The 18,085-nt window shown below is 39.0% G+C and overlaps 1 protein-coding gene across 2 annotated transcripts in view; it reads left to right on the top strand.

Moving 5' to 3' along the window:
- The first annotated feature begins 2,272 nt into the window (after positions 1-2,272).
- The window catches only part of TM9SF3 (transmembrane 9 superfamily member 3), a 39,798-nt gene continuing 23,985 nt past the window's right edge, over positions 2,273-18,085 (top strand). The window contains exons 1-4 of one of the 2 annotated variants that reach the window (XM_036438712.2): positions 2,273-2,580; positions 11,897-12,092; positions 14,063-14,185; positions 17,166-17,326. In XM_036438712.2, coding sequence (XP_036294605.1) covers positions 2,479-2,580; positions 11,897-12,092; positions 14,063-14,185; positions 17,166-17,326 — 582 coding nt within the window. In that variant the 5' untranslated portion in view covers positions 2,273-2,478. The remainder of the gene's footprint in view (positions 2,581-11,896; positions 12,093-14,062; positions 14,186-17,165; positions 17,327-18,085) is intronic. The other variant, XM_036438711.2, reaches the window with a different exon arrangement.

The following is an 18,085-nucleotide window of genomic DNA, read 5'->3' as shown; positions in this document are numbered from 1 at the left end:
AGAGGCTCAACTTCCTGATGCAAGGCTTCCCTGAAGAGGTGATAGTTCAGTCAGGCCTGGAAAGAGACCAGCCAGCGGCTGTCCATTTACTTGCATCCCAGGCGGAAGGAACATCAAGCACCAAGACACAGAGACAGAAAAGAAGGTGGTGTATTTGGGGAATAAAGGGTGCAGACCAGTGGGATGTAAAGCTGAGGAGATAAGCCAGGATCTGATTGTGCAGCTGCAATGCTAACAGGACCGTCCTTTAGCAAAGATTTTTTTTTCTTCACATTACGTTTGCTCATTGTAAAAAAAACAACCGAATATTTATAGGCAGAGTTAAATGTCTTTTTAAAAATATATATATATTTGATTTTTTAGAGAGGGAGAGGGATAGAGATCGACCAGCTGCCTCCTACACCCCCCCCCACTGGGGATGTGTCCGCAACCAATGTATATGCCCTTGACGGGAATCGAACCTGGGACCCTTCAGTCCACAGATAGACGCTCTACCCACTGAGCCAAACCGGTTTCAGCAAGTAAAATATCTTAATGGTTGTGTCATAATCTTTCAGGTTGTTTTCTATGGGTAGACTAATAGGTTACCATTTAAAATGGAATTATGCTCTATGTTTTCAACTTCTTTCATTTAAAAGTATCTCTCTGATATCATTCCATGCCAGGACACACGGGGCTATTTCCTTTTTTTTAAATGGCGGCATGAATGGTAATCTATTAGTAGTAAGAAAGACAGGTTCTGGAACCAGACTGCTTGGGTTTGGCCTTTCAGCAAGTCACTTACCTCTCTGTGCTCCTTCAGGTATCTGTACAGTGAACCTACTGATAACACCTGTTGCATAAAGTTTTCTTTTTTTGTGAGCATGAAATGAGTCAGTCCATAGAATGGGCTCAGAATAGTGCCTGGAAGATGAAAATCTTAGCTGGGATTCCATGAGTTATTTAAACACCATTCAATGAGTGTTTTAAGCCAGACAGCGGTATCATCAGGTCTCTTTTTTAGAAAGGTCACTCTGGCACCTGTTGGAGAGAATAAACAGGGAGGGAAGTCTGGTGGCAGGGATCCTGCTGGACACCGTTGGCTGTTCCTGGCAGAGGAAAGAGAGGAAAAACAAAAACTCTTTGAGACATTTCTAAGAGAAATAGTGCTGGAACTGTTGACTGCTGACGGCTGAGAGGTTACAGACAACCCGACTACAAGTTCCAGATTTTTGGCTTAGAGGATGGGGTGTGGGGGTGCCATAGTCATGCTTATTTGACAGTTGTTTTTGGAGTTCCTACGCTGAGACTGGTACTGTTCCAGGCAGACGGGATGCCTGCTTAGGGGGAGGTGCTTAGATTCCTGGGGGGGGGGGGGGGCATTTATGTCAATGGACTGGAGACCCACAAATAATACATCAATGAACAAGAATGTCAACAAGACCCAATAGCAGGGGCCTCATAACGCGTCGGAGGTTTTAAAACCCTCCTTCAACCCGGTATAAACATAACAAGCTCCCATCACGATGATTTCGTGACCTTATGATTCGCGCACAGCGGCTGTGCCTGTAAAGGTAAGGTGACCAGACATCCTGATTTCTTTCTTTCTTTTTAAAAAAAAATATATTTTATTGATTTTTACAGAGAGGAAGAGAGAGGGATAGAGAGTTAGAAATATTTATGAGAGAGAATCACCGATCAGCTGCCTCCTGCACAGCCCTACCGGGGATGTGCCCGCAATCAACGTTACATGCCCTTGACCGGAATCGAACCTGGGACCTTTCAGACCACAGACCGATGCTCTATCCATTGAGCCAAACCGGTTTCGGCAAGACGTCCCAATGTCTAACCATTGATCCCGCGTCCCTTTAAAAAAAAAGTCTTAAGAAAAATCGGGACTTTTTTTTAAAGGGACGCGGGACCAATGGTTAGACATCGGGGACTGTCCCGCCAAAAGCGGGACGCCCGGTCGGTCACCTTATGCAAAGGGCTATTTGCTCCGATCGCCCCCGCTCCAGGGGCGGCCGGGGAGACCCCATCTCACGGCCTCGGAGAGGGAGGCGGGAAGGTGGTGGTTCCGGCCCAGGACGCACGACTCCGAAATCCGCCTCCGAAATCCGCCGCCGCCGGGACGCGGCCCGAGGCGGCTTCGGCCCCGAGAGGTTCGGGCCGGGCCGTCCGCGCGCCGGGCCTCCGGGACCCAGGGCGGGGCGGCCGGCCGGCGGCGGTTGCGCCCGCGTCGCACGGCACTTCCGGCGTGTGCCGGGGTGGCCGGATGACGTGGCTGAGTCAGAGGAAGAGGCGGCCGAGGCGCCGGGGGGCGGGGGAAGCTCCGGAGCGGGCGGTGTCGGCGGCGGCGCCGAGGAGCCAGCGGCGGAGTCCGGGCCCCCGCGCTGCGTCTGTCCGCGCCCGGTGGATGCGAATCGGCTGAGGCGGCGGCGGCGGCGGCGGCGGAGGAGGAGTCGGCGGGCGGGCGCCGGGCCGGTGGGAGCGCGGACGATGAGGCCGCTGCCGGGCGCTCCCGGCGTGGCGGCGGCCGCCGCGCTGTGGCTGCTGCTGCTGCTGCTGCCCCGGGCCCGGGCGGACGAGCACGAGCACACGGTGAGAGGCGCGCCCGGCGGACGATGCGGCGGCCGCGCCCGGCCTGCTCCCCGCCTCGCTGCCCCGGCGGGCCCTGCGCGGCCTGGCAAAGCCCGGCGGCCCGGGGGAGCCCGCGGCGGCCGGCTGAGGCCGCCTTCCGGTTGGGCCTGGCGGAGCAGGAGCCCGGGAGCTGCTGGGAGGAGGAGGCCTTTCCTGGCGCTCCCGGGACGGAGGGACTCTTCCTCCGCCTGGGCCTCCGTCTCCGACCCGGACCTAGATGGCGCCCCACCCCCGGGTCTGGGGCGCCGGAGGCCGGGGAAGGAGCGGGGTGAGGGTCCCGGGTCTCTTGGCCGCGGGATGGGGGTCGCAGGCAGGCCCGGTCGGGGCGAGTGGCCCCTGGGCTGGGAGCTGTGCTCTTGCTCCTGGGGGCCGCGACTCAGCGGACAGCGGAAGATGGATGCGATTACCCGGCATCCCCAACCAGGAAATAGCCACCCCTGCGCGGTCCTCGCCGGCCCTCATTGTCCCTCCTGTCCACACCGGACCCAGAGGCCGGCGGGGTGACAGCATCGATAAACTTGGGGTGAAGAGCAGTTTGCACGTGTGCAGGCACTCAAGCCCACACGCACTCACTTCCGAGCCTTTTCTTGTAACTTAACTCCTTACCCTCTCAGGCCCCTGGAGGAGGCTCCGGTCCCAGTGGTCTCTGATAGGGCAGCCTCTGACTGTAAGGGGTCCTCAGTGTCCCCGTCTGGTCTGCCTGGAGCAATCCTTTCTGCATTTATCCTCAAGTTCCTTGGCTGTTCAGTTGTCATGGATCTTAATGATTATTCAAGTAACTGAGGTTTTTTAGGATGGTAGAGCAAGGCAGGAAAGTAATAGGAAATTGACAGATTTCCTTGGCGAGTAATATTTTTTTATACTTTAATTCATTCGTGATATGATTTGCATGAAAGATAATGGATGTACTCGGAGAGATTTGGCGGAGTCTTCTGTCATTCCTGATTAAGTAAGGAAATGAAGCAATCGTCAATGTAGCCTGCTTTAGATGATGTTCGTAATTGATTAGACTTCTTTTCTTCACTCCCTGGGTGAGCTAGGCTCTTGTTTTACCTCTAAACTTTTGGCTACTTTACCCTCAATCACAGCCGGAAACTTCTTACCTGTGTGTGTGTGTGTTTTTTAAGAGACAAATCCCACATCGGTGACATGTTTTTTGTACTATATTTGTGACTTTTCGCCTTGCCATAATTTTGTTCGGAGGTTAAATAGTTACATTAAAAATTATTGACTGTCGTTCTGTAAGGTAACTTGTCTCAAAGTATAATAACCTCATTTCCAATGGCCATCCTTTTACTTAATGATATGGTTTCTTATATTTTTCCAGTTTTTTGAACACTTAACTAAAGAAAGTTACCATGTGAAACTCAGAATTCTCTCTTAACTGTAGTTCCACCATACAGGCATATAAGCTAAGAGTAGTAGGATGCTTTTTTAATCGTATGTTTTATAATGCATTGCTATAAATGGGAAAAACTATTCATTAAAATTTCAAACTTTGGAGGTTTATAAAATGGTCTTAGATTAATTTACATATTTAAAATGCAAATACTAATTTCACTGAATTTTTTTGCCAGGAACATTTTAAATTTCTGAATCAGTAATTGTCATATACAGTATTTGATAAGTGGTTTTTGAGAGAATATGTGTATGAGATAATTGCACAAAAATTTGGAATCCATGTCTACTTTAGATTGTTCTGATTCAGCTACCTATTAATAACTATTAAGAAAGCAAAAAAAAAAAGTTATAGGAAGAATAGCATTGCCATGAAGATAAAACTTAAGTGTCATTCATATACTTTTTACTGTTAGCCAAATTATTTTACTACTTTAAAATTTTTTGAAAATATTTTTATAAAGCTAGGCATTTACCTTTGCCAGATAATGGTACTGAAAAGACTATGATTAAATGAATTTTTTTCATACCAGGAAGGTCAGAAGTAGCCTGTGAAGAAAGAATGATACTGAAAGAGGAGAAAAATTGCTAAGGGAAGGTTGTTGCTGAGTAGATGCTTATTAAGTATTTGTGGAATTGAATTACTAAAGAACAGTTTTCAAAAGTTTTTAAGTTTACCCTTTATTTAAAAATTTTTTTAAAATTGATTTTAGAGAGGAAGGGAGAGGGAGAGAGAGAAACAATCATGATGAGAGAATCATTGATAGGCTGCCTCCTGCATGTCCCACACAGGGGATCCGGCCATGTGCCCTGGGAATTGAACCAGGACCTCCTGGTTCATAGGTTGACCACTCAGCCACGGAGCCATGCTGGCTGGGCTAAGCTTATCCTTTAGATTAACTTTCTGTGAAGACAGTTTCTAGTTAGAAATAATAACTAAAAGGATTTTTCTAGCAATATGTGCTAGTCTTTGTTCTAAGTACTTTACATATATGAACTCATTGTAAACATTAATAACCTTGTGAAATGAAATATATTATGCTCTTTTAATAGATGAGGAAACCAGTGCCAGAGAGGTTAAGTTACTTGCTCAAGGCCACACAGCCAGTAGGGATAGAGGATTTGAATTAAGGCAATTTGAATTAATAGTTTTCTATACTCATAAGATATGCTTCTATAGCCCTTTAAGCTAAAAATAGGGCAGTAAAATACTTGTCATTAAATTGAATAGTTCCCTATATTGATAGTATTTTTAAATACAGAAATATTTGGATAATTCTAGTTACATAATGGGTTGTTGCTGAGGAAATGTTTGTGTTAAAGAGGTTTAGGACTGACTTATGGTCATGTGACCTGGGCAGTCACGTTATATGTGCAGACACATAAGGACTGCCTGGTTTAATGCTCTGCAGTCACCACCTTGGAATTCTTAATTTTTGAGCAAGGAGTTCTGCATTTTTATTTTGTTGACTTCTAGAGTATACCTACATCTAGAATTTATAAAGATGTGTTCCCTTCAGTTTTTAAAAGTTGAATCACATGAATTACCGGACATTGTTTGGGAAAAAAAATTAAAGATAGGCTCTTAATATGTGACTGAAGGGTCAAAAAAAAAAAAAAAAAAAAAGGACTCTTTAGAACACATGTGTCAAACACAAGGCCCGCGGGCCAAATCCGTCCCGCCAGGCCTTGCAATATGGCCCGCACCGCGCTGTCATCACTGCACTCCGCTGCGTTTCCATCACAATGACAGTTTATGACTATTCAGTAAACCATTCGGCCCTCGATTTAGGCTGGATTTTAGATTTTGGCCCCTTCTCTGATTGAGTTCGACACCCCTACTTTAGAATGAGTGAAAGATACATAGCATGTGGCTTATGCTTTTTTGGCTTTCTGAAACTCAGGGCATTTGGAAGTATCTACAGTTAGATTACTATGTCTCATAAGATTCCAGAAGATGCCATTTAAAAGTTTTCAAACTGGCAGTCATAGAATTTTAGAACTGAAAGACTTGAGGCCATTGTATCCAACACACTATTTTTTTCCTGAAGGCTTAAAGAGACCTAGTGACTGGCCCAAGGCCACAGAAAGAATCTGAGCTTCCTGATCTCTCTGGTCCCTGCTTTATCTACTGTCTTGTCCATACAATTTCCATATTGTTACTATGCAAAGATGTAAGCACCAAAAAAACAAAACAAAACAAAACAAAAAAACCTCACAAAAAAACCCCACCCAAAACACAATAATCAAGGGCACAAGAATTTTAATGCATTTTATAATTTGTACTGTAGCCTTGAATTTTTATGGGTTCTGTTTTCTTAAGACCATAAAGTCAATTTTTAAAATTTTTGTCAGCTACATATTGAGGCTCTGTGCTTGGCACAAGAAATAGTATTTAATTAGGCCTTGTTGAGTGACCTGAGTAATTAGGGAGTTGCTAGGGACAAGAACATGCAATGTTGGAAGCATGAAACCCTGTTGCTCAAAGCCCAGTGAACAAACCCAGACCATTATTCACCTAAGACTCTAGTCTCAAGGATGTCTGTTGTGCTTTAGGGGCCTTACCTAGGCTTAACTCTCACTTCTTTGTGGCTCACTGCACTTCTGTAGGTAAGGTTGGGATCTGTGTCTAGGATAGCTTATTCTTGCTTCTGCTGTAAACACTAGACCGTTCAGTGTTTTCAGAAAGTTTGCTTTACTTTGGCAAATGGCAGCCTTTTGTTTTTGTCACTGTTGGGGGCATAGGAACTCCTAAAACATATGTGAAGATTTATAAAGAGAAGAAACTGTTTGTTACAAGTGAATTTGTGAGTGCTCAAATATCGATCTAATTTTAGGAAATGCTATAATTCATTGTCCTATTTTCAGCTGTACTCTGTGATAGACTAAAAGTTTATTTGGGTACAAAGCTATTAGAGAGGCGAGGGGGAGGGGAAGAGAGAGGTTATCTCAAGAGACTTTCTAAAAATACCCCTTCTGATTTACTTGTATTTGAATTCTGATGTATCTGTTTTACATAAATAATGAAAAGGTATTGAACTTAGGATTTGTGAAACACTTCTGAACTGGATTTTGCTTCTTCAGATCTTTAAAAAGCACTCATCCCATGAAAATGATGGCATTTAGGTGCTTATTCTGAACCCTCAGTTCTTTGCCTGTCTATATAAATTCTGATTGCTTTATTCAGATTTTATGTAAGTACATCAGAAGCATTATTTCCTTAAAGTGTTCTTTCTGAGAAAAATTAATTCATGATCTCTATCAAATAGGGAAACTTTCTTTTCCAACACATAAACAGTATTTAAATAAGAGAGGCCCAGCATTGGTGACTTAAGATTAGAGCAAAATCTCAAGGTAGTTTCTTAGGAAGGTTTTTTTTTCTTTTTCCTTTAGGGCAAATTAAAGGCTCATATGGAAAAGTTGTTTACTATTCATTACTGTCTTTAGTTGCTTTGAATAACTTTGCTTTTTTTCCTATTCATTTAGTTTTGCTCTTTAGTTAATGAGTCTGACTAGGGATTAGTAAAAGTGTAGTCCTAATGTTGTAAACTTGGGTACTAGTTATATGATCTTGGACAAATTACTTAATACCCATGTTCTTTGGTTTGTTTTCATCTGTAAAATGGGGGAAATAAGACGACCTATCTTAAACTTTTGAGAGGATTAAATGTTTATGTAAAAACCTTAGAGCTATGCCTAGCACATGGTATGTGCTTATTAAGTGTTAGCTAATGATACTATTAGAAAAGATGGTGAGATATTGCAAGTTAGGGATTGGTCTGTTAAGGCCTTACCCGAGGATTTGAGAAAGATTTGAGCAGTTCTGAAGGGTAAGTATAAATTGGGTAGGTGGAGAGGAGGATTGGGTGAAATGACATAAGGAAAAGGTGGAGCAGGAAAGGAAGGGAAGACAGTATCAGAGATCATTTGGCCAGAGTGGGACAGCTCAGAGTTGAATGTGTAACAGTGAAAGTCTTCTGAGAGCTGGACAATGAACAGAATGGTGAGGTGGAGAATGCAGGTAGTCTGAGCTGGCTACTGACTACTACTGAGGGAGGCCTCGTAGAAGGATTACAGCCACAATTAGGATCCCCTGATCCACTGCTGTGCTTCCTTGACTTTTCCTCTCCCTGTCTCCTGGTTACTCTCCATAGGAGGAGGAAGAGCCTTCCTTACCTGTGGCTTTCTTCCCCTGGAACTGGGGAACTCAAGGACTTTCTCAGCAGTTTTTTCTCCTTCAAAAGTTCTGTGAAGTCTTCCTTTTGGTATTTTCTAATTTCAAGTTTTTAAAACACATTTTATCTCTTGAAAAATAACGTGTTTTTATCTTGTCTTGGGATTGCTTATTCTTAGGGACCATCAAGAACTGCAATGAAAAGTAAATATTTTAAGTTCATATCTGATCATGGTCTGCATAAGGAGCAATGTAGAAGAAACATTTTTGCTTTAATATTCACCCTAACCTTTGTATGGTTATGTGTGAATACATGTGTGTATATAAAAGTATTATATATATATGTGACTGAAAATATTACATATACATATACATATACATATACTGTACATATACAATCTATATATTGGGGTATATTAAAGCCTAAGCAACTGTCCAACCAGTAGGTTTGACACGCAATGACCACCAGGGGGCAGACGGTCTGACCAGTAGCTGTGCTGCACTGACCAGCAGGGGACAGACGCTCAGTGCAGGAGCTGCTGCGGTGACTTGGCAGCTGTGGTTCTTGGGTGACGCTCCTGGAACCAAGAAGAGGGACCCTGATTCTGGGATGTGTCACCCGAGAACCACCCTCTTGCAATTCAGGACCACTTGGAATGTTGGGGAGCCTGTTTCAGTGTAGTCTCTGCAGGCCAGGCCAAGGGATCTCATTGGTGCACGAATCTGTGCACCAGGCCTCTAGTATTTATATTTTTTAAATTATTATTTTCAGTCATCTTCTCAGAAGGAATTTTAGACTACAAAATGGTATATATTTTCTTACCGTTTGAATCATGTCATTAAAACTCTATTCTCTTAATGGGTTTCATGAATGTTTAAAATGAGTGATTTCAGAATATGTAGTTTAACACACATTGTGATCCTTAAATTATTTTAGTTCTGTGTTTCAGTTTGTATAAAATAAACGCCCTATTTTAGCAATACTTACTGTTCAAATTTTTGTCTTTTTAAAGGAATATGGATATTACGATTTATAGGGAAAGTGTTTTTGTGCTTATTTTTTCTGAGTTACATTTAAATATTTTTGCAGACTTTCAGCAGGATTAATGGCAAGGTCCTCATTAATAGGTCCTCTCATTCAGCATCCTAAATCGATGCATTTTGCTCCCCTTTCTTATTTCTCTAAAAGGGTACTTTTTGCAGTTAGTGCACATACTTTAGACTTCTTTTACTCAGCTGCTAAGGAACTTTTACATTTCAGCATCTTTTCCAGTGTTCTTTTCATCATATTTATTAAATACTTTTTGTATACATTATGTTATGGAGAGAGCTTCCTGCCTACTGAACAGTTTTCCATTCTAATACCAACTCAGTCAGTTGATAGTGCTTGGTTTAGAGCAAACTCATTAGTCAACAGAGCCAATTATCAACAGCACAACAATTGAAATTTCTTTTGAGAGCCAAATTTTTTAAATTGAAACTTCTTCTAACGCCACTTCTTCAAAATAGACTCTCCCAGGCCGTGGTATTTTGTGGAATACCACGAGCCACAGTTTGCCTACCACGGGTTTAGAGTATTGGTTTGAGAATTCTTTTACTGTATCCATATTGTTTAGCAGAAAGGATTACTACCTTGATTGTTCAGTGCTGTGTGACCATAAGCATTGGATGGAACTGAATGGCATTGTATGGATTCATTCCTTCATAATGAAGATTAGCAGCTGTTTTTCTGAATTCACTTGAAATAGTTTATGATTTTTTGTACCAGTGGTTGCCAACCTTTCGTACCTCATGGACTACCGATTGGCTACTGCTGTTCTATACTGCTGTTTATGCTGACCCTTCTCTGTCAAAGCAGAATTAACCATTCCTTTATTGTTGCTATAATAGCCCATTATTACCTTAATTGTAACATATCTTCATTGTTAATCATTTATTTGTCTGCCTTTTCTATGGATTGTAAACTTCCATAAAGGAAAGGACAGTATTTTACTTATCTGTACATCCTTAACACCTAACACTGCTTAGTACATGTGTTATGTAGCCCAAAAGTGAGATAGTTCATTATTTCCTTGTTGACCCGGATGACATGTTGTATGAACAATGAGACATTTATTATGTTTGAAGATAGGTAATTAGGCCTCAGTTCTAGGATGGTGGTGCATTGAATCAAAAGGAAAGTCAGATGCTTTAGATAAGAATCCTCAAGTCATTGTTTTTTGAAATGCAGAGGAACTTAATGTTTGAACACCATGTCTGAGAGAATGGTGGTACCATTAGGAAAACAAAGTTGGAGAGGGGGTGGATTTGGATGGGATGAGTTTGGTTTTAAAGATGTTGGGTTTTGATTAAAAATGTTTATTAGTTTTAGATGGAGGATTGGAGCTAGGGATTGGGTAGTTGGGCTAGTTAGAGAGCTTCCTGTGTTACGTGCTTCTTCATAGCACCCTACTTGATTGCCATTCCTTATTCAATGTCTATCTTTCCCTTTAGGCTCTAAGCTCCATTAGGGCTGGGAACATGTCTTGTTCAATGTTGTATCCTCACTTATAAACACGGTTACTGTTTGGCACATGGTAGGCACATAATATATAATTATTCAGTGATTTAACTTCTGTACTATTAGTTGACTTAATTTGTATACTGTGTTGACTTTATATTGCTAATTAGGGTTACTAGTTTTTAAATTACTTGGATAATTGCTTTTTATAGAATCATTGGACATTTAGACTTGAGAAATTAGAAATCTTTGGCAAATCCCTCAATTGGACCCTGGAAAAGTGAAGTCATCTACCCAAGTTATTTGGACCACACTCCAGTGTGGTATTCACTGATGGGAACAACTGTAATTACTTATTCAAAGAAATATAAATATGATACATGTCTTTCAGACTAATAAAGGGGAAGGTAGAAAGATGGTTTGAGTAGATGGCGATTTCATAGTTTTTCTCTTGTATAATCATTTCTCTCCTCTAGTTCTTTGACTAATGGCATGGAAAAGATTAGAAAGGAGATGAAATTTTATTTGTGCTTGCTGGCAACAGATTTTTGGAGTTTCTAATGATTAACATGAGGTTATTGATTTTGTCTCCTCCTTCTTGGTTTGCCATTATTTGATAGTATAATTATAAATATTCATATGAGTTATTGGGCTCTGCTTAAACAATACCATCTGTAAAACAAAATTTAAGAAAAATGGATCTGCCTGAGACCACAATCAAAGAATATAATTTTAAAAGTCAGTAAATTTTCATTTTTAAGGTGTGGACATTAATCATCAGATTAAAATAAACTTCCAGTATTTTATTTTATAGCTTCCCAAACTGAGACAGTATACTTTTGTTTAGAACAAACACCAAATAATCCCTTAATTTTATATACACATACACACACTATTTTTTTGGGGGGGGGGTGGTTTATTAGTCCTCACTCGAGGATATTTTTCCATTGATTCTTAGAGTGAAGGGGAGGGGAAGAGATGGAGGGAGAGAAACATCTATGTGAGAGAAACATATCAATTGGTTGCCTTCTGCATGTGCCCCGACTGGGCCGGTGATTGAGCCTACAACCAAGATTTATGCCCTTGACTGGAGTCAAACCTGGGACCCTGAAGTCTGAGGGCCAACAGTGCTCTATCCACTGAGCCAGACTGGCTAGGGATAAATGTATTTTTAAAAGAATTTGTTTTGCTTTTTTTAATTTCAGTATCAAGATAAAGAGGAAGTTGTTTTATGGATGAATACTGTTGGGCCCTACCATAATCGACAAGAGACTTACAAATACTTTTCACTTCCATTTTGTGTGGGGTCAAAAAGAAGTATCAGTCATTACCATGAAACTCTGGGAGAAGCACTTCAAGGCGTTGAATTGGAATTTAGTGGTCTGGATATTAAATTCAAAGGTAAGTAAATCTTAATAGTCCTTCTAATAAAAGTTATATTATAGACCAGGGTTTCTCAGCTTTGGAACTATTGACGTTTCGGCTGGATACTTATTTATGGGGGTGAGGCTGACCTGTACATTGTAGAAGTATCTCTTGCTTCTTTACCCACTAGATGCCAGTAGAACTATCCAGTTGTGACCACCAAAAAGTCTTCAGATGTTGCTAATAGTTCTTAGTTGAGTACCACTGTTCTAGACTCTTAAGAAATGTTTTAACCTATAGCTTAAGTGTATTGCATTTAGGAACAAAGATTAATTTATTTACTTGTAAATATATTGTTGGAAATTGATGTCCCCTTTCCCCTCATAAACCCCCCATCTATAACAAAGATTTATTTTGAATGTTATAAAGTAAAATAAACCATTGTTAATAAAATTATATTTTCCTAGCATATTTCTTAAAAGTGTTTTCTAGTAAACCCTCTAGTGACTAATTAGACATACGTGGTTGGGGGAAACCTTCATAGATTCATAATGGAGTAATTTCTGAGGTGCGGGAATGTAAAGGGGTGTATGGATACTTAAATATTTTTTTAAAATATATTTTATTGATTTTATACAGAGAGGAAGGGAGAGAGATAGAGAGTTAGAAACATTGATGAGAGAGAGTCATCGATCAGCTGCCTCTTGCACACCCCCTACTGGGGATATGCCCGCAACCAAGGTACATGCCCTTGACCGGAATCAAACCCGGGACCCTTCAGTCCCCAAGCCGAGGCTCTATCCATTGAGCCAAACCGGTCCCTGCTGGATACTTAAATATTTTGTGTAAATCCTTAGTTTCAAACTAATACCATTGGCTTAGAATGTATTTAAAAGTGCTGTATTAATTTATACTCTCAATACTTATAGGATAGTGCGATTTTAAATTTGAAGTAAAAAACATGTTAAAATTAGAAAAGATCCTCATTTATATTTCAAGTATCTATTTTATCAGGTCTTTTCAGTGTGTTTATACTTTTATTTTCCTCTGTGAAGTTTATCAGAGAGGTATTTTCCGATAGCCATTTGTAATTTAGTAAGCAGAAGCTTGAAAAGTTGAATTTTTGCAGGATCTTTGATTAGGTGTTTTGATTTTTGAATAGAGCATGGATCTTGTAATCAGTATCTTTTAATTTTAATCCTATTTCTTTTATTGTATTGGTTTCAGTAATATTGTTTACTTCAATTTGACTTCATTGCCTACATGTGTAAAATGAACAGTAACTGACTCCTGTTACTTTTAGCACTTTTGGGAAGAGGATGTGAATTGAGATTTTAAAGATAATATTTATTTTTGATTTGTTGAGTTTTATTTTTAGAATATTGTTTTGTTGTTGAAAATAGGTATACATATTTGCATCCTTTTTCTTCATTATGTTCCTTGGGGCTTAATTATAAAATTAAGTTATAAATTTAAACCACAGCCACCTAACCTATAGCTTTATGGATTATGGTGAACTTGCCCTGAGGCTTGTGTAAGGAGAAAATAGACTAGAATGTGTGATCTTCGAGAAACTCAGAACCATTTATTTACATACTTTCTCCATTTGGTGCACATTTCAAATGTATTAAAAAGGAATTAGAGAGAAGAAATAGACAAAAACCCTGAATCCTACTTTGTTACAATGGACAGATTTCATCACTTTTTGAAATCCTTACCCTTATTCACTGAAGAAGAGACCCATTCAGCCGTCTTAGCCTTTCTTCTTTCTTTGGGTAGAGGGGGTCAGTTTTCATGGGCTATCACAGTGGGGTTTATTTTCCCTTCAGAGTAAGCACTTTTAGATGAAAAGAACAAGAACTGGCCAGGTGTTATTCCCTGTGAGTTGGGGATTCCTTGAAGTCTGGTCAGCACTGCACCTCCAGTTGAATTTTTTTCTTCTGTTATTTTTTTCTGTAACTATTTTGCAAACCAATGTGTTAATTTGCAATTTTTACTTTATGCAGATGATGTGATGCCAGCCACTTACTGTGAAATTGACTTAGATAAGGAAAAGAGAGATGCATTTGTGTATGCTATCAAAAATCACTACTGGTACCAGATGTACATAGATGACTTACCAATATGGGGTGAGTATTGTATGTTACATGTAAAGTTTAGGAACATTTGCATAATAAACAAGATTTATGTAATGACTCTGTTAAGGTGATTATATACAAATCAGTAAATGTGTTTTCACTATTTTTCATAGAATAATTTTAATAGCAATTTTATGATCCCCTGTTACTTGAAAGGTTTTTGACATTGCCAAACCTTAAGTGAAACTCCCTCAATATATAATTTTTATACAGTATAACTTTTCATATTCAAGGGATTAAAAGTTGCTTTGAACAATCCAAAATATTTTCCCTCCCCCCATTTTTCTCATATCTAATTTTGACTTGCTCTGTCAAGTGCAATCAAAGGAACTAAATAGGACTTTGAAATCTTATTCTGATTTTGTCTCATGTGGAACATGGTAGTATGGATTTTAGATATGATAGGTTCCTGAATGACTTGTTTTGCTAGTTCCTGTGCTACTTTACAAAACTCTATATGTTTAAAATGGTTTGTTTTTTTTAGCTTTTTTTATATTTAATTTTTTTGTTTACTTTGTTTATCCCTATTAATGGATATAATCCAAACATAATCCAAACATTGTTTGTGTTAGACTTGTTAAGTTATTTAAACTGCAAAGCATAGCCAGCTATCATAGCTAGCATGTTTGGTTACATTTTTTTTTTTTTTTTTTTTTTTTTTTTTTTTTTTTGTTACTGGTTTTTCTGTTAGCCTTTTTTGGGTGGTGGTGGTGGTGGTGGTAGAATTGGGACACCTGTTCTTATGTAAAATAATACTCTGCTTTTTAAAATTGTTAGCAGACTACTATCTTCATGAGCAGCAAACCCAGCCCTGCCTCATTGGCCACCTTATAATTAATTTCCTTTCCATGTGCATGAATCCATGCACCCCGGGGCACTGGTTGAAGTATAATTGACTTATGATATTCATTTCTGGTGTATAACATAGCAATTCACTATTTATATACATTATTCAGTGATCTCCATGATAGGTAGGTCTAGTTATCTTTTGTCACCATATAGAGTTATTACAATACTAGAGGTCCGGTGCTTGAATTCGTGCCCAGGTGGGGTCCAGCTGGCCTTCCCTGATCAGGGCCAATTGGGGCCAGGCCAGCAGGTGGGTGGGGGCGCGCAGGAGGTTGGACAGCTGGCCCTGCCCCTGACAGGGCTGGTTGTCTGGCTGCAGTGCGCGTCATAGTGACCAGTTGTTCCGTTCTCTTGGCTTTGTATATATTGATTATTGACTATATTTTCTATGCTGTTTGTTTCTTTCCCGTGACTTATTTGTTTTATAACTAAAGTTTATACCCTTTAATCCTTTCATCTATTTTGCCTATGTTCCTATCTCCTGTCCCTCTGGCAACCACCCGTTTGTTCTATGTATCTGAGTCTGTTTTTGTTTTATTTGTTCATTTGTCTTGTTTTTTAGATTACATATAAATGAAGTCATATAGTATTTGTTTTTCTCTGACTTCCTTCATTTAGCATAATACTCTCTAGGTCCATCTATGTTGTTGCAAATAGTAAGATTTCATTCTTTTATGTGGCTGAGTAGTATTCCATTGTATATATGTACTACATCTTTATCCATTCATCATTGGATACTTAGGGTGTTTACATATTTTGGCTATTGTAAATGATGCTGTAATGAACATAGGGGTGCTGAATTGGTGATGCTGAATTAGTGTTTTTGTTTTCTTTAAATAAATACCCCAAAGTAGAATTGCTGGGTTGTATGTAGTTCTATTTTTATTAATTTTTGAGGAACAGCATGAACTTCCTAGTGGTTGCATCAGTTTATATTCCCTCCAACGGTGGCTGAGGGTTCCTTTTACTTTACATCCTAACCAACACTTATTTTATGCCATTTTGATAATAGCCAGTCTGATAGGTGTGAGGTAGTATATCATGGTTTTGATTTGCATTTCCCAGCTGATTAGTAATGTTGAGCATCTTTTCATGTGCTGTTGGTCATCTGTATATCTTTTTTAGAAAAATGTCTGTTTAGATCTTCTGCCCATTTAGAAAAATTTTAAATTTATTTATTGAAGTGATTGGGGTGACATTGGTCAACATGAACATACAGGTTTCAGGTGTGGGTTTCTATGTCACAAGATCTGTATACTGCACCTCTTGCCCACTACCCAGAGTCAAATCTTTTCCTGTCACCTTATAGTCTGCCCATTTTTAAGTTGGATTGTTTTTTTTGATATCTGGTTGTATGAGTTCTTTATATACTTTGGATATTGAACCCCTTATTGGATAAACCATTTGCATATATTTTCTCCCCTTTTCATTTTGTTGATGGTTTCCTTTGCTGTGCAAAAGCTTTTTAATTTGGTGCAGTCCTATTTGTTTATTTTTTCTTTTGTTGCCCTTGCCTGAGGAAATATATTCAAAAAAATATTGCTAAGACTGATGCCAAAAAAACTTTGCTGTCTATGTTTTCTTCTAAGATTTTTATGATTCCAGGTCTTTCATTTTAATGTAGTCCCGCACTTGAGCTATAAAAAAAGGAGGCATTTTAAGTTCTGGTACTCATATACACATATGTGCAGCTTATTTGGAATGGGTAAATCATAGGTTATTAGAGAAAGTACTGGATTGGGCCTCTGGATACCTTAGTTTTAATTTTATTTTGACTAAATTTTCAACTCTTGGGGGTATACACAGATAAGATAATAATTATCATAATGAAGATGATACTAATGATAAAGCATGAACTTAAAGAATCAAATTAGTGATAGGTTATACTGATTTTTATAGGTATATAAAACTTTTTTTTTTTTTAACCATGTTGTGATCATGGTTTGTGTTAGCCAAGTAGTTAACAAAGAGTGGAAGTCAAGCCTGTACTTTTACCTTATTCTAGCGATGAGGAATAATGGTAATATTGCTTTTTCATAAAAACATTTTATGATATTTTGATTCTAACATATTTTAAATATTAAGTGAAATTACCTTGTGTAACGTGTTATTTCTTTTGTAGGTATTGTTGGTGAAGCAGATGAAAATGGAGAAGATTACTATCTTTGGACCTACAAAAAACTTGAAATAGGGTTTAATGGTAACCGAATTGTTGATGTTAATCTAACTAGTGAAGGAAAAGTGAAACTGGTTCCCAATACTAAAATCCAGATGTCATATTCAGTAAGTATTTAAATAATTTGATACAGGGAGAAGGATTTGTGATCTAATATAAGAAATTAATTGCATTTTTCAACTTTAGTAAATGAAAATATAGCTTAAAATTGGATGACAAATATTATTAAAACTATTTCCTCAATGTACATAAGTAAGCCTCTTAAAAGCAAGGAGATTTGCTTCAGGTCTGTAGAAGTAGATACCAATTATGCATTTGTTATAGCAAAGTTTACTGTTGTTACTGGGCAGCTAATTAACCTAGTCATGTATTTTTATGGTTACAATAGAGATCGCAGTGTTCCTTGTTTTCTTTCCCTTTTACTGTTTCAGATAGAGATGATGTTGTATTGAAAGTACTGGATGTGTATAGTTTACCATTTTTTGCTCTATCAATTGGAATAAAATGTTCCTGCAGAGTAAGAGCTTGTCAGAGTCCTTTGTGTCTGTCAAGTTTATTCTCTTCCATTACAATTAAAAATAGTGGGAAGAAGAGAAATCTGATGTAGGTAGCTTCTCTCTTTGCCTGTTTTTTTTATTTTCTTTTTCTGGTAACTGGAATGAGTCAATTGATAGTAGCCAATTTTGAAAGTTTTTCAAGTTTTGTATGTACCTAGTGCAAATCATATTTGCACAACTGAAGTAAAGAAAAAATGTGATAATTATAATAACTATTGCAATATAAAGATAAAGACAATACAGATTCTTATTTTAATTGGTCTAATTGAGTTCTTATCACATATATTGAGTCAGAATATATGTCAGCAA

The sequence above is a fragment of the Pipistrellus kuhlii genome, unplaced genomic scaffold (assembly GCF_014108245.1).
Source record: "Pipistrellus kuhlii isolate mPipKuh1 unplaced genomic scaffold, mPipKuh1.p scaffold_m20_p_15, whole genome shotgun sequence".
Classification (NCBI taxonomy): domain Eukaryota; kingdom Metazoa; phylum Chordata; class Mammalia; order Chiroptera; family Vespertilionidae; genus Pipistrellus; species Pipistrellus kuhlii.
Note: the sequence above shows the minus strand (reverse complement) of the source record. Positions and strands in the feature narration are given on the sequence as shown.